We start from the raw sequence: 20,121 nt of genomic DNA on the forward strand, positions 1-20,121 counted from the left end.
CTTTAATCCATTTTGAGTAATTTTGTGTATGGTGTCAGTAGTCTAATTTCGTTCTTTCGCATGTGGCTTTGCACTGTTCCCAACAGCATTTATTGAAGGAACTTTCCTTTCTCCATTATATATGTCTTTGGCTCCTTTGTCAAAAATTAGTTGCCCTCATACATGTAGGTTTATTTCTAGGCTCTCAGTTCTGGTTCCATTGGTCTATGTGTCTGTTTTACTGCCAATACCACATGTCTTTGATTAGTGTCACCTTGTTGTGTAGTTTGAAGTCAGGGACTGTGATACTTCGGCTTTGTCCTCTTTTCCCAGGATTGCTTTGGCTACCTGGGGTCTTTTGTGGTTCCATACAAATTTGAGGATCTTTTCTTCTATTTCTGTGACAAAGGCCATTGGATTTTGACAGGGATTGTATTGAATCTGTAGATTGCTGCATTAGGTAATATGGACATTTTAGCAATGTTAATTCTTCCAATCCATAAACACAGAATATCTTTTCATTTCTTTGTATGCTCTTCAATTTCTTATAGTTTTCAGTGTACAGGTCCTTCACTTCAGTTGTTAAGTTTATTCCTAAGCATTTTATTCTTTTTGTTGTATTGTAAATAGGATTGTTTTCTTCATTGCTTTTTCTTATATTTCTTTGTTAGTATATAAGAACACAACAGATTTTGTATATTGATCTTGTATCCTGCAACTTTAATAACTTGTTTATTGTTTCAAATAGTACTCTTATAATTTTTTTAAATATATTTTATTGAATTTTTACAGAGAGGAAGGGAGAGGGATAGAGAGTTAGAAACATCGATGAGAGAGAAACATCGATCAGCTGCCTCCTGCACACCCCCTACTGGGGATGTGCCCGCAGCCAAGGTACCTGCCCTTGACCAGAATCGAACCTGGGACCCTTGAGTCCGCAGGCTGATGCTCTATCCACTGAGACAAACCGGTTAGGGTGTCTTACAATTTTTAACTACACTATTCAGTTTATTCCCTCCTCTCTCCTCACTCTGATATGTCACCGCCACTCTCATATGCAAACATTTGCCAACAGAGAGAGGGCAACAAAATCCACAACCCCTGTCAACTTATAACCCAAATGTAATAAGATTGAAAAGTAAACCAAAATTAAATATTCCTAATGTGATTTCCTGCAAGCTTCAATTTGCATTTTGAAACCAGAGCACAAGGCGAGGCTGGTCACAGCATCAAAATGATATACCTTAAAGCTACTCTTATTTTGAATAATCCCAATGATTTTTTAAACAAATATATATGTGAGAAAGGAGGAGAGAAGCAAGAGGAAAGTAAGAGGAGAAAAGAAGTTAAATATCTTAACCACAGACTATATAATAGTGTATTAAAATCAGAGCCTACCTCTGGCTAAGATTTGCAGTGACATGAGACTAATTAACTAAGAGTGAGTTGGTTCTGTTTAACTAAATTAATAAAGCAATTGTTTTTATTATTTTAGTCCATACTCTGACTCCATAATAGCTACTAATAAACTAAGCCACTTTGGGATTTTACAAGTGAGTTTCATTATCACTGTTTTTTTATTCCATGAAAAGGACTATGGTAATAACTAATAAAAGACTAAGGTTTTTGTTAATAAAATGAACAATTAAGCTTGGAAATCAATGGATGACTAGACAGAAGCAGAAATCATTTATTTGCTGGATTTTTTTTTTAATTTTCTGGAGATGGCAATATTAAATGTGAAATCATATCAGTCCTTCCTGAACTTTAAGCCTATCTTCTAAGAAACTCACCCAGCCATTTTTTTATTCATCCCACAATACTGCTGCTAACAAAAAGATTTTTTTAATTACCCAAATTAAACTTCAATAATAAGAACTTTTTCATTGTACATTTGTACATCAAAATGACTTTTTAAATGCCTGTTGACTCCGTTTTAAAGATCCCACTTTCAAGGTTCTAACTCAACAAGTACTATTCTAATTGAGTCAGCCACACATGACATTTAAACCTCTTAGCTCACTTGCCTGCCCTCTCACTGACCTTGCATCCTCCCACTTGTGGCCAGAAAACTCAAGATAGTAAATGCAGAGTTGAGAGACCTAGGGGTGTGGGGGAAAGTTTCATATGAAAAAGTTGTTATTCATTTGGCCATTTGCACTATTATGTATTTTTCTTTTGAAATATAATCTTCTGCCTTCAACGAGAGAGGATATATTATATCATACAGTGTATGCATTAGAGAAATTAAGATGACTGCTAGAAGACAGCACCACTTAAAAGCCAAATTGTTTTTAATTGGTGTGAACTTGATGAAGACCTTAGGATAGTGGGTTGGGAGATAAGCCAGTAAGGCTATTTGATATTTGATAAGACTCTCACTTGGGAGATATAAAATAGATGTTTATTGGTTTTGCTATTAACCCTAACTGTTCAGATAGTCAAAAATACACACACGCACATTGCATACTTATTTTCATTTCGTTGCTGCTTTAAAATAAATGTTTCAGCCTTTGCGTTGAGTTCATGGGGCATCAGTAGCATGCCCTTGTCTACTCTGGGCTTTTCCTGTATCTTCTTGGTCCTGGAAAGAGACCAAATGCAAACTGATCCACATGATAGGCAAGGAGAGCTGAGTGTTTAGTTTGCTCATCGTTTATATTCCCAGAATTCATCCGGGACTCACTTTGGAAGATAAAACATGGATCAATTTAGCTACTTGTCATTCTTACAAGCTTTATATATGTGTGTGTCGGGGGGGGGGGGGGGCGGTGCAGGGGCGGGGGGAATAGAAAGTAAGACCTAAAATAAGGTTGGAGATTATTTACCAGTCTCAGTGTGTTTGGCATCTTCACTAAAAGTTCTGTAGCAGGAGTTAGTAAACTACAGCCCACAGGCCAAATTCAGACCCTTCCACTACCCTTTCCACCTGACCCCCAGTTTTTGTAAATAAAGTTTTATTGGAACACAGCTGAACCAATCTGTTTGCTTGTTGTCTCGGGCTGCTTTCATACTATGTTGGCAGTGTTGAGTTGTTGCCACAGTTGTTGTAAAGACCTACAGACATGGCCACAAAATCTAAAATACTCTCTATCTGGTCCTTTACAGAAAAAGCTAGCTGATCTTGTCTTTTCACAGTGGTCACTGACGAGAGCTGTGATAGGTGACAGCGTAGTATTCCTCATTGCATAGGGAAAGCTAATAGGGTACTGTTCTTCTTGTGAGCTTGTCATCTTTTTGTATTTGAAAACAAAATTCAGCACCACATTATTAAACAAGCATTATTCATCACATTATGCTCCAGTTAGCAGACTTATCATTTGATTTCAGATTTTTCCTATATCTGAAATTGTTTAGTATTTTGTCTACACCTAGAGTGTAATATTCAGTGTCTGTGTATTTGTCATGATGCTTGTTCCAGGAGCCAGGCAGGTATATAGGAGTGTGAAAGAAGAGTGTTAAGATTATTTTTGAGGGCAGATTTTGGTTTTATTTTTCTAAAGAGTCCCCATAGGTAGCATTATTTAAAGACCACAAGAGTTTTTAATCTTTTAGGACACTGTTTTCCCCCAACTTCTCTAGGTGCCAGAAGATGAAGTCAAGAATTCAAAAACAAGAGAGGGAGGGAGGTCACATTGTGAGGAGAATTTCTTGGGAATAATTCTGGGTGGCCCTTCCTCCCTCATCCACCTTCCTGACAAGGTTGCATGTGACTTTCAATCTCTCCGAGGGGGGTGGCTCCTTAAGGATAACAAATGTCAGACCCTTCCTAAAGGGACTCCTTCCATGCCTGAGACACCACGCCAGGTTCCCCTGCTCCGTGCACAGTCCAGGCTCAGGCTCAGGACGCATCCTGGTTGTGGTCTTTCCAGTTTGAAAACTTGGGTTGGTTTTCTGTGAGAATTTCAGTTTCCCTAAACTAGATATGAACCATTTGCACTCGCTCGGATTGAACGCTAGAACCTTCTTATCAGTTCTTTCCTTTTCTGCCAAAGTCAAGGTTAAGGAGCCAGGTTTGCATGCCTCCTCAGCACAGCTCCCTGTGAGAAAGCAGTAGGATTGTGGAAAAATAAAAAATGTTTATTCCAAAGTTCTTTCTCCAGACTATTTTACTAACTTTTTGAAAATGTTAGCAGTTCCCTCTGGGCTTTTTTCCCTAGGCCCCTCTCAAGGTCATTGCAGTCATGGCCATTGTTGATTAGTGGGAAGGGAAAAAAAAATACTTTAAAAAAATGTGGATATTGTTCTACATTCTAGAGAAACTCAGAGATAAATCAAGTCCTGACTATTGTGGCTTCTCTCTCAGGGGTTGGGGGGGGGGGGGGGGGTACAGGACACACTTGTATGAAAGCACAGCCTCTCTTTACTGTCACATGCCTGTGGACTTAAATTTGTAACACAGATTTTTCTCTGTGATATAAAAAGAACTGTAGTCCAGACTTAATTCAAAGAATGTGTGAGGAACAAGACTGCTCCATTCTTGGAAACTTACAAAATATGAAAAGAAAACAAAAAACTTTTTCTGCATATAAATAAATCTTGGGAAGCACATTGTGCAAAAAAGCAAAGAAAATTACAGAATATGAGATCCAGACTAAGAGAAATACTTCCTTAAATATCTCCAAGGGCTTCTTTTGTTAGAGTTTTTAGTATCAGAATTAGCCTGCTGTAAGAATAGCCAGCATCCTGCAGCAGGCACAAGTGCTGGGATTTAGAGCGAGAGAGAAGAAACCATCAATTCCCTGTTCGGAATCGCGACCCCTGTGGGGGCAAGGCAGGCAAAAAGCAGGTGGTCTGTGGCTGGAATGTCTTACAGCTGGGAGTTCATATGACACTGGAAGAGACCAATCCAGAAACAGTGGCAAGTGAGCTGATGAACTAAACGGAAGCGCCCAGCAGAGGACAGGGTGGCAGGGCCCTGAGCACATCCTGAGAGGGCACTGGGCCATGGCAGCAGGTGGGACGCATCCCCTCCTGGCGCCCAGGCTCTCCTGCCTGGGGCTTCTCACCCTGTCCTCTTGTTTGCTTGCCAACTGCAGGTTCGTCCCAGAGGCCTGGTCGGCCTGCACGGTTACCTGTGGTGTGGGGACCCAGGTGCGAATAGTCAAGTGCCAGGTGCTCCTGTCTTTCTCCCAGTCGGTGGCCGACCTGCCTGTGGACGAGTGTGAAGGCCCCAAGCCGGCATCCCAGCGAGCCTGTTATGCGGGACCATGCAACGGGGAGCTTCCTGAGTCCAACCCGGGAGAGACGGATGGCCTCCTCGGTGGCCTGCAGGACTTTGATGAGCTGTATGACTGGGAGTATAAGGGCTTCACCAAGTGCTCTGAGTCCTGCGGAGGAGGTAAGAAGGGAGATTCTGGCTTAGATCCCCACCATCTTCTTGTCCTCTTTCTGTACCCTCTCTCCCTGTGTGCAACTGTGTCACATGACTGCCTCTGGTCCAGGAATGATAAGCAGGGGGAGGAGCGGGGGAGCCTTTCTAAACATAAAGCAAACTGAATGAAACCCAGATGTGTCTCTCCTGGGCTAGAGGAGCTCTGAGATTGTCAGCTGGGAGTGGCCAACACAGCTTATTCTTTTACTTTCCGTTGTCATTCTGGTGTTTTGCACAATATCCTGATGGACCTGACTGAGAAACGCGGTTGACACGGACCCAGCAATGCCCCCAACTTTCAGTTTTACTTATCTAGGCCCTGGCCTCAGTGCACACGGGATGAACCAGAACCCAAGACGACAGAACTGCTATTCCCAAGAATAACTTCTAGTGCCTCTGATTTACTCAGCTGATTTCCCAAATATCTGTTTCCAAAGAGAAAGAGTGTATAAAGGGCAATTCACACCCCGGTCACCTGTAACTGGAGGGGAGTTGAAAGACTGAAGTCTGACCCCACCGCCATTTTTCAGATGAGAAAACGAAGATATAAAGAAGCTGAGTGACTTGTGCAAGATCACACCGCTAGTGCATGACAGCTGGGACTGGGCTTGCCATTTATTTATTTCTCTGTCTAGAGTGCATCACACCACACTTCTCTAAGCACCTAGAATTCCTGAAGCTTTCTCATTATGAATATGATTGAACTAGTGTTAAATGGTCCATGTATTCTGACCTGGTTCCTAGATGTATTTCATGGTGATTTAAATAGACTCAGTGATTATTTCGGGTGAAATCTGAATGGGATTGTGGTGGGAGAAGAAGGCATTTAAATCAACAGCTAATTCATCGAGATTTCATTATAGAATGTAATTACCATTTTAGAAAATACATTACATTTTCTTACATTATAGAAAATACATTACGTTCCTATTGCCATTGCCTCCCATTGAGATTTTGATAGGTGAGGAAACTCTGCTGACCTCCTGCCAAATCCCCCTCTCTGGCTATCAGTGCTCTGCATTCCCAGCAAAGTTTCTTAAGTGGCGTAAATATATATATTCGAGGCCCAGTGCTCCCTCTCCCCTTCCCCTCTTCCTCCCACTCTCTAAAAATCAATGGAAAAAATATCCTCACTCCTCAGGTGACAATTGAAAAGACAAGGCATCTTTTGTCATTATTGAGAATGTAAGGAGAAATGTGCCCAAATTGTTCCCATGGAGTTGAAAAGGAATGAATAGTGGAACAAGTACTAGCAAAGAATCAATTTTCTCCAACACAATTTTTTAATAAGCGTTTAATAGTTTTGACCTTGAGATTCTTGTTTGTTTCTAAGCCTTCCAGTTTGAAACCGTGAAATTCTTAAGCAGTTTAATGGAGAGCCCTGTTCTCTTAAAACCTAAATTTTTCCATCTGATTCTGGAAGAGTTTCTTGGAACTCAGCTCATCTATGTTCTTATGGTGTTCTTCCCTCACACCGAGGACATCTTTCCGTCCTTAATGAGGGAGAAGTGTTAAATAAGCTGGTGATCTCTGAGCCTGGGCAGGAGCTACGAGGTCATGTGGAAAGGCCACCTGCCAGTGGCTACCATGGCTTCTTTCCAACATAAGGAATGACTCAAGAGTTCAGATGGTGTGTGTTTATCCCCAATTTCCATGATCACCTGAATTGAACGATCATTATCTCTAGTCTAAAACAAACATGCTTTGAAAAACATTACTTCTGGTCTCTCAGTTATGGTTCTCAGTTACAAGTCATGCCTGGAACTTGATGAGCAGATGGAAAAAATAGATGCAGTAATGGGATGTATAAATAAGCGGATACCTTTATGTTTAAGAGTCTAACTATTTTGCGGATCGACCAAGGGTATAAAATTCAAAGTGGAGAGAGTATATGGAATGTTTTTCATGTAAAATGTTTTCAGGAGATACTGATTTAGAAATAAGACTTGGATGTTGGATGTGCCGTTGATCTCTGCCTGTAAGAACTGAGCGTCTTTGTATGACATAAATGTACATCCTTTCTGTCCAAGGCAGCAAAGTTAATGAAATGCCTTAGTTCTTAACTGTCAACAACTGTGCGGGCTTACCTACAGTTATGTCCCTGTGCCAACGTCCTATATTTACACCTAAAATGTACGAGCTGAAAACTCCAAACTGGTGAAAATAGGCTTGGGCTATCTGGGCCCATATGATGCCCATATGCACTAAAAAATTATTTTGTGATGTGAGACAGGTACATTTTGAAGTCAGTGTTTGGCAGTAACATTTTATTGTATTATCAACTTTGATCTTTCACCAAAATATAACCCACGAGGTTACATATATTTTTAATCATTCTTGCTGAAGGCAACCAAAAACGTACTAGATTAACAGGTAGATTTTTTTTTTTTTAAATCAATTGTGGGCTGTAAGGCCAGTCGGGCTAATTTTATTGTTTTTGTAATCTCAAGAGAGGAAATTGGATAGACACAAAAGTAACCTTTCGCCTAGCAGAGGTAGCGACCAGAAGGAACTAGTTAGTAATTTAGGCTGTAGTGGGTGACTATGTTTCCCCAAGCTGTCATCAAATATCATGTAACAATTAAGCTATTCTGAGAGAGAGAAACAGTGAAAATCCCATTTTCTGGAAGATTAAAAATGAGCCTAACCCAGCCGTGGGCAAACTACAGCCCGTGGGCCGGATCCAGCCCATTTGAAATGAATAAAACTATTGAAAAAAAAGACCATACCCTTTTATGTAATGATGTTTACTTTGAATTTATATTAATTCACACAAACACTCCATCCATGCTTTTGTTCCGGCCCTCCGGTCCAGTTTAAGAACCCATTGCGGTCCTCGAGTCAAAAAGTTTGCCCACCCCTGGCCTAACCTGTTGGTGGCTGTGTCCTGTGTCCCACTATCAACTCCTTGTTCTATTTTAATTTCCCTATGTACGGTATTAGGTGTGGTCAAGGATTTGAACCTGAACAACTTTCTGACATTGAACTCCTAGATGGTAAAAATCAACTTTGAACTGTAGCTGAGGGAAAACTCGAAATTTACTTCAGCAAGAATGAAGACGTCTTATACCTGCTGTTCCCTTTTCCTTATGAGTCCTCTCTCCTTTTGCTTCTGTCAAGAAAGGAAAACTCAAAATCATAAACTACTGTAGTTATACATATGTTCTGCATTGGTTTAGAATGTCCTTCTCAGTGCATATATTAGCCTGTTTGGAAAGAGCACAAACTGGATGAGCTAACTTCTCACTTCCTGGCCTGACTCCCCTGGGCCAAGGATACTGTGAACTTGAAGGTGAAGTCCTCACAGTTCCTCCCTCCTCCAACTTCCCACACTCCCAGGTCCAAGGCAGCTCCCTCACTCCATGTTCCTCCCTCCAGGCATCCCATCCCCTCCTCCCCTAAGCCTTAATTGCACACCATGCTTAGAATGCCCTGCCCTTTAGGCATTTCATTCCATTCGTCAGGCCACAAAAATTTATTGTGCGCTGACAACAGGGCTGGTCCCAGATACTCCTTTCTTATGACAGAGCTCTGTCCTTCCTTTCCCCCACCATCCCGAGCCCCACCTAAAAATGCCGAGGCAACTGGCCTCTATCGCAGTAGGCCTTTAACTCCTAGTGTTGTGGAGGCGCGGCACATTGTTTCATCATATGCTAGATTAGAATCGAGTAGCTCCAAAATGCTGCTTAATCTCAGCTCTTAGCCACCCCAAAGGTGATTTTGATCTTGAGCTATGATTATTGGTTTAATGTAAATTTGTGTTCCACAATCCAAGAAAGGAGACTACAGATGTCCTTGTGGAAACTTAACCTTTATTACATCCATTGTTTGAAATCTTAGGAGAACCTAAATTCTATAAACAAGGAGTTTACACAGTGAAAACAGGTCACATTACTCATATACCCCCCCGCCCCCCCCCCACACACACACCTACACCTGAAATACTTTTAAATACGGCAAATGATAACATATTCGTAGCTGAACAAAGCCCAAATATATTTTATTTTAGAGCAACATTTAGAATCTCTTAAATAAATTGAAAACTTAATTTCTTAATGTGTTTCTTAATATAACCACAGCTCTGGATTCTGTATGGAATTGTTAACCTCATCCGGCGCCTTGCCGTCATTAGCTCAGTAATGCCAGACTATTCCAGGGGGAAGGGCCAGTGGTGATATCAACCATTTCTTGTGAAATGTTTTGCTATATCATCATTCCATGGACTTCAAATGGCTCATCCAGCTGGAACCGAGAGAAACACCCTGTAGTCAGCATTACAGAATACGGTGGAGTATCTTGAATGTCCCATACAACTCCCAAATTCTCCACTCTGAACTAGCCGTGATATGTTTAAATTAAATTTTGAAGTTTAGTAAAAACTCAGAAGAAAAGAAAATTTACATTCATGGCCACAGGGTAAATATTGTGACTGATTGGTTTTTTTATGTCTGTTGTATGAGACTTACTGGGAAGGAAGAAAGGTGATACTGATTCTGGCTTTAAAATGTCACTTTTTGACTAATGGTCTTGTTGGGTGACGTAAGCCAGTATAGCATCATCCTAGGAAGCATTAGCCTGTTGTTGGGGTGATATCTTCTTAGAGAAATATAGGGTAGATAGGAGGAGGGGAACAACAGGGCTAAGAAGTGATGGTCAGTGCCCTGGCCGGTGTGGCTCAGTTGGTTAGGTGTCATCCCATGCACCAAAACGTTGCCCATTCGATTCCTGATCAGGACACATGCCCTGGTGGCAGGCTCACTCCCTGGTAGGGGGTGTGTAGGAGACAGTGGATTGATGTTAAGCTCTCACACTGATATTTCTCTTTCTGTCCCTCTCGCTTTCACTCTCTCTAAAAAAATCAATAAAAATATGTTTTTTTTAAAAAAAAAGAAATGATGAGTCAGTTGAACTACATCAAGGACTAATTGCAAAGCAATGCAGAAAATAAGAAATACAGGGGTGGACAAAACTATGTTTGCAGTTGTAATACAAATAAATAATACAATAATTGATAAATAATAATATAAGAATAAACAGTGTTTTGTGTACTCGTTACTATAAACCTACTTTTGCCCACCCCTGGATATGTGTATTTATATATAACACTAATTCAATGGATTGTCACATATTCTGCTGTAACTACATACAAATATTTAACTACAGATAGGTATCTTTAGCTATACAGATCTTTATATACATAGCTATGTACGACTGAAAGCTTATTATCGAGAATGTTTTGTCTCGCCTGTTCTTTAAACTAAACTCTGCTGAAATGATTCCAGACAAATGTCTAGGCTATTCCTGAAGATCTCAGCAGATAGAACAGCCTCTCAGTATTTTTAAATGTGAACGCTGTCAGCGTTAAGGCTCCCATACAAAGGCACAGCTTCATGTTTGTCAACTGTGTGACCTTAGCAAGTCTTTTGACCCTTCCAAGCTTCAGTTTTCTAAGCTGTAAACTGGGGATACAAGGAGTGCATTCCTCATGGAGTCGTTGAGAAGACTGAATGGTGCATGTCATGCTCCTAGCCTCATACCTGGCTGACCATATGCAACTGGTGGGTTTGGACTGTTATTATGACTGTGGGCACCGGAATGAAAAGTCTGGTCCGGGAAGGTAATGACCTTACCCAGTTCGATGCTTCCTTGCTCCATGAACGTCTCCATGACGGGTCCTGCCTTCCACCTTAGACCTGCCAGGGCACCTGTGCCCATCACTGCTTAGATTCCTGTTTTAGAAGCTCTGCATCAGGGGCATGCAGGCATCAGTGGGAACACTGTTTCCATGGTGTAGCCATTATGCATCTTGTTCTCTTTCTTTGTTCTAAAGAACTGCCCTGGCTCACTAAAGAAAGGAACCCGAATCCCAAGAAACCAACAGAAACTGGAGTCCTGGATGCGAGGCCCCAGGAGAACAGCAGTTTACAGATTGCTGGATATTAAAACATGGCTCTGGGCCTCCCTTCCAAACACAACAATCTCCTGTTGATTAAAATGCAACGTGCGAAGGTCTTGGGGCCATTTTTTGTGTCACCCGGCTCTCCGTCTGCATTAAATTATCACGTTTCCGCGTTGGCAGCTATAGGGCCTGGTGGCACTTTTTTTAAAGCATTTCAACATCCTGGTAGCAGCCTGTCCTCTCGGGGGACACTCCCCGAGGCACGAGCCTACATGTACTGTCTCCCAGACCGAGCGATGCTTGACAGGATGAGATGGGCAGTCCCGGGCTTGAAACTGCTGTCTCTGACGTGCGGCGAGAGTCCTACCAATCACAGGGACCTCCCAGCGGCTGCCTTGTCTACACTTCATCACCCACACACGCCCGCTCGGCCTGACAGTGTGATTTGTACACAGGTGTCCAGGAGGCTGTGGTGAGCTGCCTGAACAAACAGACGCGGGAGCCTGCTGATGAGAACCTGTGCGTGACCAGCCGCCGGCCCCCGAAGCTCCTGAAAGCCTGCAGCTTGGAGCCCTGCCCATCAAGGTAACAGGCATGTTGCCTGCCCTGCTGTCCTGGAGCGTGTGTTCAGAGCTGGGTGCGTCCGTCCGTGGGCAAGACCAGAACGCTTATTGTTACCCAGTGTTTTGAAAACCAATTAGCATCAGTTCAAACTGCGAGTCAAATCCACTTAAGTTTAATTGAAACCAGGGCTCTGGAATTCCAGCCCGATAGTCATGCTCAGGGCCCAGAAGGCTCCGTGCACTGAAGTGGTCCCGTGGCGTGACCGGTATGTGCACGTGCCGCATGCATGGCAGCTTTCTCCTGGAGGGAACGCGAACTGACCACAGACTCCAGGGTCTCTGCCACCTTGGAGCCTGTGTCCCAAGGCCTCATACCACACCCAGTGGATTGGCTCATGGAACATCTGGGTGGTATAATTGACCCACGGTAAATCTCATGCACACAGCATGTAGATTCATTATAGCATGCTCTGGGGTGTATGTGTGTCATTTCACATGCATAAAATCAATTAGAGCATTTTATTGTTCAGCCCTGCCTGGGTCTCATTATTACCCAATCTTGAGTCTTAGTCAGTCAATCCGATCACTGCCTCTGTCCACACAATTTTATGGTGTCTTGGGAGACTTGCCTCCTGACACTTCTTTGGAGCAAATCTCTGTGGGAGCTAGTCTGTCTCATCTATGATTCTGGTTTTAAAGGGACAGTTTTACGCAACCAAAGCCAGACTTGCAAGTTGGCTGATGGAATGAAGAATGTTACCAGATAAGGTCATATCCTAGGCATGCAGGGAATGCTGTTTCTGAATGGTATCTCTTCTCTTTCTGCACAGTATCCTGTAAGAAGACGCGTGTTGCCTTCAGGAATTAACAATAATTTGCTACTCAAGTTGATGCTGCTTGTCTTGTTTCTCAGCCAACTAACTGCTTTCCTTTGGGACGTAGAGGGTACAGATCACAGGCCTCCTCAGATCAGATCAGGGCAATCTCACAGTGGCACTTCTGCCGGTCACAGAGTCGTTCCAGGCATTGATCTGAATGGTGAGCCCGGCTTCCCCTTTCAAAGGCAGAAGTGAGGAGGGCCGCTAGGGCCATATTCTCCAAAGGAACCAGAAGATCAGTCGGCCGCTGCTTAGAGCCCCACTCCACTTGGGAGAGTGGCAGCCAGGGAAACAAAGTCAAGGGCTGGCCCCACTAGAGCTAGATCCAGTGCATGGAATTCTGGAAACCTCTTTTCTATTTCTGCCCGACCTAAATTTACACCTCCGTCCTAACCTCGCTGCTCTCCCGTTGGGTGAATCTAAGACCTAATTGCATGGGCAAGGGATACAAACCCCTTCTATTTGACAGTATTTTCCCCATGTAAGAAGAGGCTGAGCGGTTTCAGCATGGACAGCCAGCTAGGGCCTTGGCTAGGAGGCCCAGAAGCCTGGCTTCCCATCCTAGCTCTGTCACTACCAGCTGTGCAGCATTGGGCAAGTCACCTGCCCTTTCGGTATCCACATCTGCCAAATGATTGGAGGGCACCACCTCCTGCTCAGATATCCCCTGACTCTTCATTCTTCTGATTCTTTTTATTTTATTTTATTTTTTTAATATATATTTTATTGATTAAGATATTACATATGTGTCCTTATCCCCACATTATACCCACCCCCCGCTCATGACCTCATCCCCCGTTGTCCATGTCCATTGGTTAGGCCTATATGCTTGCATATAAGTCCTTTGGTTGATCTCTCCCCCTTACCCCCACCCTCCCCTACCTTCCCTCCAAGGCCCGACAGTCCAATCAATTCCTCTCTGTCTCTGGATCAGTCCTTGTTCATCAGTGTATGTTGATCATTATATTCCACAAATGAGTGAGATCATGTGGTATTTATCCTTCGTTGACTGGCTTATTTCGCTTAGCATAATGCTCTCCAGTTCCATCCATGCTGTGGCAAATGGTAAGAGTTCCTTCTTTTTTACAGCAGCGTAATATTCCATCGTGTAGATGTACCACAATTTTCTAATCCATTCATCTGTTGATGGGCACTTAGGTTGTTTCCAAATTTTAGCTATGGTGAATTGTGCTGCTATGAACATAGGGACGCATATATCTTTTCTGATTGGTGTTTGTGGTTTCTTGGGATATATTCCTAGAAGTGGGATCACTGGGTCAAATGGGAGTTCCATTTTTAACTTTTTCTGTAGAGTGAAGACTGCTGCTTCTGCTTTATTGTGCTGATCATTGCTGTCATTTCTGTCTGCTTATTTACTCTCACTTTAAAAACAAGCAGAAATGTCTCCCTAACCGCATCCCAGTGTAGTAATGACATCCAAATGCTGTGATGAGCTGAGGCAATGTCGAGGAGTCGGTACCTGGAACTAGCTGGAAATCTGGGATCTGCAGCCACTAAACCCGCCCTTTCCTGGGGCAGCGGAGGGAATAGGACACAAGATGTTACTTTTCATCCTCCGAGTATTAACGATGTTAAATTAGATGAGCTTAATTTATACTTACTTCAACAAGGACTTATGTTCCGCTTCACTTTATTTCATTTGCTCCAGAGGCACTCGGCACTTTGATTTTCCACTAGTCAGTGGTCAGACTGACAGGCCAGACCTCTCTTATTGGGCATAGCCAGGGATTTCATGGGCCAACCAGACACAGATGAGCATTTGTAGATTGATGCTTATTAAAACAACAATGTGGACACGTGTACAGTGGGCTGGTATGACTCACTCTCTTCGTCCCATCAAAGAGCCAAAGCAGATTTTCACTTTAACAATGAGAAATGTATGGAGGTAACTCATATGGAATATTTCAATGTGACATCAAGGGGGGAAATCTCTCTCTTTCTAAAGGTTGGTGTAAAATATATATGAAAGAGGAGGTATGTTTGGCAGGAGCGCAATCGTGTGGTGGTGCGTTCTCAATCACCTTGTGTTCAGTGGGAGTAATTTAAATCTTTAAACCACAGAAATTTTTATTGTGCATAGACCCGTGTTTCCTGCACATTTTAGGGTGTCCTCTGCTGGGCCCCAAGTTTCTGTACATTGTCTTTTGGGCTCTTGGTCTGTGTTAATGTCCATACGTTCAAAAAGCCATAGCATTTTCTGTGGGTTGGACAGAAATGACGTTTCAAGTCTGGGCCACTGGGCTTACGTCTCTGAGAGGAGGCTGCTGGTTAAGGAGCTTTCCTAGGGAATTGTTAGCTCTACTGAACACCAGTTAGGAAGCCGCTTTTGCTCTTGTGTGTGCTCAGAGTTATCAGATCCCAGGGTGCATACCAAGGCCCCAGGGTGCATGTCCTCTCTGGGCAGTCTTCCTAAGATTACACATCCCTTCCCCTGACTTCCTCTGTGTGAATGGCAGAGCTGGTATCAGAAGCACGTGTCCAGCTTTCAGCAGGTCCGGGCAGATACGTTCTCACAACCCAGCTGTTCGCAGCAGGACGGCTGTATTCTCAAGCGAGAGATACTGTCCCACCTGCGTGTGTGTGTAGGTGCATGCGCACAAACTGCCTGCATTTTGGGGGGCACTTTAAAAAATAGTAGTTGTCTGTTGAAGAGAACTATATTTTGAAGTTCTTGCTGTCAGCTTTATGTCTTACTCCTCCTCTCTCTGCAACTAATGCCTACCATAATGTCTGACACATAGCAGGGGCTTATTAAGTGTTTACCGAATAAATGGGTATAAAGGACTAGGGCCAAATTTATAAGTAGTGGGGTTTATACCCTATTATTAATGCTAGCTGGGAAGACCCCAATGCTGCCTACTTTCAATCCCCCTATCCCTTCCCTCCCACGTACCAGGTGGTACTGAATTGCCATTATTTAAGAGTCCCTTCCCTAAGTTGAAGATTTTAAATGCCAATTTAAAATATAAATAGCCTTAGCATAAGTAGCTCTGTATGTTAGCAATCACATATGGCAACGTATCCTCAAAATAAGAATAGGAAGGCAAGCTTTGATACAGTGGATGTGGACAGGGTTATTGAATGAATTGTTTGCATTGTCCAGAAAGGAATTTGCTCATCAGGAGAGAGAGAAAGTAGTGTGTATCATGAGGACAGATGTTAATCCCTTAACAATCTTGCCTAAAATTGTCCAGGAGAAATTAGGATTATTTTTGCTTGTGAGCTGACAGTGAGAATTTTACATCAAAGTTGATAGCAAAGAAGTTATTATTTCAAGGCAGAAAAATCACTGTAGGTTCCTTCACTGTCATTGAGTAATTTGTGTCCAGAAGCCCCACCACCCTGCCAATCTTCACTGGTGGCTTAGACCAGCATATGGCAGAAATATCCAAAAAGGAGCTAAGATCAGTCATTAGGAAAGAGGTCAGCCTCCTGCTCCCAATGAGAAAGCTTTCTGAGTACTCTAGAACCTATGCAGGCAATACATGGATGGTCTCATCCTTTAAAAGTCCAGCACAGCAAAAGTGATCCAGAAAGGCATGCGCTCCCCTTTCTCCATCATGCTCTACAACTCCACTCCCATTCTTCTCCCCAGAGATAACCACTGCTGATGGTTTGATACATGCCTTCCCAGAACTTGTTCTATGAATTTATATGCATATAAGAACACATACAAATATATAAGGTTTTCTTCCCTTTGTAAATGGGATCATATTGATATGTTGTTCGGCAACTTGTTTTTCCACTTAATTAATGTGCTCTAAGAACGGTTCCTATCCCTGAGGCCACCAAAATAAAAACCAGCCGGTGAATTGACACTATGCCCCAATTCTGCTGTGTCACGTTTAGCTGTGTGACCTTCAAGAGGTCACACGTCTCTTTGGATCCTCAGATTCTTCATCTCTAAAAAGAGGATTGCAGTAAGCACTCAGAAAAAATGAAAAAGTACTTTTCTTCTCCTTCCCTTTTATTCATGGTGAGAAATACTTTCTTTTTGAATAAAGCAATGTTTTGTATTCAGGACTTAACTCAAATTTGATTAGTTTTTTTCTCTCTTATTCTAGAAAAAGGCCTCACTGGTCATCTCCCTGGGTTATACTAGCAATGACATGAGCAGCCCAAGGAGAGCCAGAAACCACTACCTTAAAAGAAAAAAAAAAGAGTACGACTGTTATTAATTATAAGCATTTGATAGCTTGGCCAGTGTGTGTTGAAAAGATTTGGTAAACGTACCTGGAGGAGGGGCAAGAAGTAAGCAATGAAAGCCAGATGGCTGAAAATGAAGGAAATTCCAGGCAATTTCTGCAGCTTTGTTCTAACATACTTTTTAAACTAAACTTTTATTTCTCTGCAACAGAGAACAGCTGAGTGGTACAGAACAGATAAACAGTAAGGAGGGGGCGCTCATAATTCCTGGAACATTACTTGATTTCTGCCCCCCCACCCCACCCCCACCCCAACTCCTTTTCTCAGGCCTAGGGTGGTTCCTAGAACCAGCAAGAACTACAAGAGAAGTTTGAGAATCCCTATTTGAGATGAGAGAGTTAAGAAAAACATCTCAAAGGTCAGAGTCTCCTCTTTAAAAGCACACTGCAGAATGCCAATTTTATTGTACACTAACAAAAGCCATGCACACCCGCGCCAAATGATTTCCAATTTCTGATTCCCTTTTATATTGGCCTACAATGGCTCGAGCAGAAGGTGTTGCCTTTTTACACAGCCATGCTTTAATTTATTTGTTGGAGCTTTCAAAGCTTTGCAGCCACCTTCCCCTTTGACAATGTACTTTAAGGTTTCTGTTTCAACATGCTCTCTAAATATTGGTCTGTCTTCTGCTATGTTCCCAACGTTTCCATATGCTGCCTCTTGGCTCTGTCCATACTAACTTTTAAGTGCTTAAAGCAAAAGCACACCAAAGCTCACTGGCTTCACAGAAATTAAGTCCAGATCTGGAGGCCATACTCAGGCGCCTTCGGAGAACTAATGCTATTACTATTGTCAGTCTCCTTGGTAAACCCAGATGCGTAATTACATGGCCTCTCTTTCTTCCACTGATGGACAAGTTACAACAGAGGAACCTGCCAAGACCTGTTTCTTAACGATTGGACCTGATTGGCCCAATGGCAGGCTCTGTTATTGCTCTGCCCAGGAATGTGTTGGCCCAGTGATCAGAATTGTCCCCAGCAGCATTTTGACATTAACAAGAGTAACTGTCACATTTTACTTGCCTTGGGGCTGAAATGTTCATGTCTCCTAAAGACAGCCCTTCCCCTGGTTACACATCACCTGTTCTATCAACCTCAAAACTCTGTGAAATGAGCTTTGATCGTATGCGAAATCACTTCGCATGCATAGATTTAGTTGTTGCATGAGTCTGGGGTAAAAATTAAAGGACTGGGTCTACCTTCCCATCATGTCACCTGTTCTAAAAAGGTAGAAACATCAGCTTTAGGCAAATCCATTCAATTAAGTCCTGAGAGGGAAGCTTTCCTGGTGTTTAACAACTATGTCAGTGGACAGCCCCTTAGACCACATATTTCTGCCTGAACTCTGGGAAAGTTCTTATATAGACCATTGACTAAAGTTAACTGTGTGCACACACACACAAAAAATGGCAGAAAGTATTATATATCTCAGTTCATTAAAAAATAAAAATGCACTGGGCTTTTTCATGTACACAATCTGCTTGCATTTGGTCCTCAGAGATGACTAGAATATAAAATCCTGTTCTAAGGAGCTATTATTTAATGGAGGAGGAAGATTTCAAAACAGTAGCTACTATGAATGAGGCAAGCACAGACTCTGTGGTAGCATGAGGCTGAGAGAAGGCTTCTTGGAGGAGACAAGCCTGTACTGAATCATAAGGCATGAGTAGGAGTCACCCAGGTAAGGAAGAGAAAGGATAGATGTCCCAGGAGAAAGGAAAAGCATGAATGCAAAGGAAAGGACAAGAAATGAAAGGTAGTCTTAGAGGGTGGGTGGGGGTCAGATCCAGGATAGCCCAATGTGCTAAATGAAGTTGTGGAGTTTATGTCCTGCAATCAGTGGGAACCATTGAAGGGGGTTAAACAGGGGAGTGGACAAAGTAGATTTGCTTGGAGAATGTTGCCTCTGGCTGCTCATTCAATAGAGCTAAAGTGGTATTGCTGACTAACATTTTTATATTACAGGCATCTACACTTTTTCTCATGTAAATTCACAAATAAATAGTGTGCTCTGTGGGGTGTACACCATTATATTTTCATTGAAATTAATAATGACTCTTGTCCTAGATATGTTAGCACTTTGTAAGCTCCCACAATCAACCCAGTGAGGTTTGGACCGATTCTCCTGGCAGGAGAATAGAGCCCCACATATAGTATCATAAAGGAGTCATGAGAGGTGCAGCTGGGTGATCCCTGAGGCCTTTCTAGTTTTAACATTCTGTGATTCTTTGAAGGTAATAATTATCCAGAGTTAAAGCTTTTCAAGAAAGAGAGAAAAAGTGAATTCTATTAGAAAACTACTGAGTCAGATGTAAGTCCGAAAGACAAATCACAAAGTCTATTAGTCACAAAATAGAAACTGGCTTTAACTATAAATCAAGGAACCATGAGAAATCTACAGGGAACTAGACTCACATATTCATAAGAAAAATTTAGGCGAGAGTATTCGGGCAGCAAGAATGGGAAAACACTGAAATGATGAACATATTTATATATAACTAGAGGCCCGGTGCACGGATTTGTGCACTGGTGGAGGGCGTGGCCTGTGGAGATCAGCCCACTGTGGGAGCGCCGCTCATCCTGGTCAGCTGAGTGGCACTCCCACTGTGAGAGTGCACTGACCACCAGGAGGCAGCTCCAGTGTTGAGCGTCCACCTCCTGGTCGTCAGTGCACGTCATAGCGACTGGTCGACCAGTCGTTCTTGTCATTCCGCCGTTCAGTCGCTGGGCTTTTATATGTATAGATACTTTACTAGTATTTGTCCATGTGTAAAAGGATACAAAATGGTCTGCATCTCTCAATTTAGATTTTTATAGTGCCCTTTAATATGACTAGAATTTCTCTTCATTCAGCCTCCATTGAACAAATATTTATTGAATGCCTGCCTTGTGCCAGGCATTGTGCTGGGGATTCAGTGATGGAAAACCTACTTTGTTCCCTGAATTAGGGTTTGGGGAATGCCATTGCATTTTTTTAAAATCTTAGATACTTTAAGTGCTGCCGTCCTAAAGATAGTCATTAAACCAAATAACCCACTGTGTTCCTCACTGCTCCAAGGGCTGGCATATCTGCACCAGTCATGTAAGCACCATGGGAATGGAAACACATCTGATCACTCTCTGCTGTGGATATGGTAAGGAAACACTGGAGTTTTACAGTTCAAAAATCTTCCAGCTTACAAATCAATCAATAGAAGTGGAG

At 42.5% G+C, this 20,121-nt stretch overlaps 1 protein-coding gene across 5 annotated transcripts in view; it reads left to right on the forward strand.

The window, feature by feature from the left end:
- Nucleotides 1-20,121, forward strand: part of ADAMTSL1 (ADAMTS like 1) — a 900,799-nt gene that overhangs the window by 711,997 nt on the left and 168,681 nt on the right. For all 5 annotated transcript variants that reach the window (XM_036331231.1, XM_036331234.1, XM_036331232.1 and 2 more), the window contains 2 exons: nucleotides 5,019-5,320; nucleotides 11,708-11,837. In XM_036331231.1, coding sequence (XP_036187124.1) covers nucleotides 5,019-5,320; nucleotides 11,708-11,837 — 432 coding nt within the window. The remainder of the gene's footprint in view (nucleotides 1-5,018; nucleotides 5,321-11,707; nucleotides 11,838-20,121) is intronic.

The sequence above is a fragment of the Myotis myotis genome, unplaced genomic scaffold (assembly GCF_014108235.1).
Source record: "Myotis myotis isolate mMyoMyo1 unplaced genomic scaffold, mMyoMyo1.p scaffold_m19_p_12, whole genome shotgun sequence".
NCBI lineage: Eukaryota > Metazoa > Chordata > Mammalia > Chiroptera > Vespertilionidae > Myotis > Myotis myotis.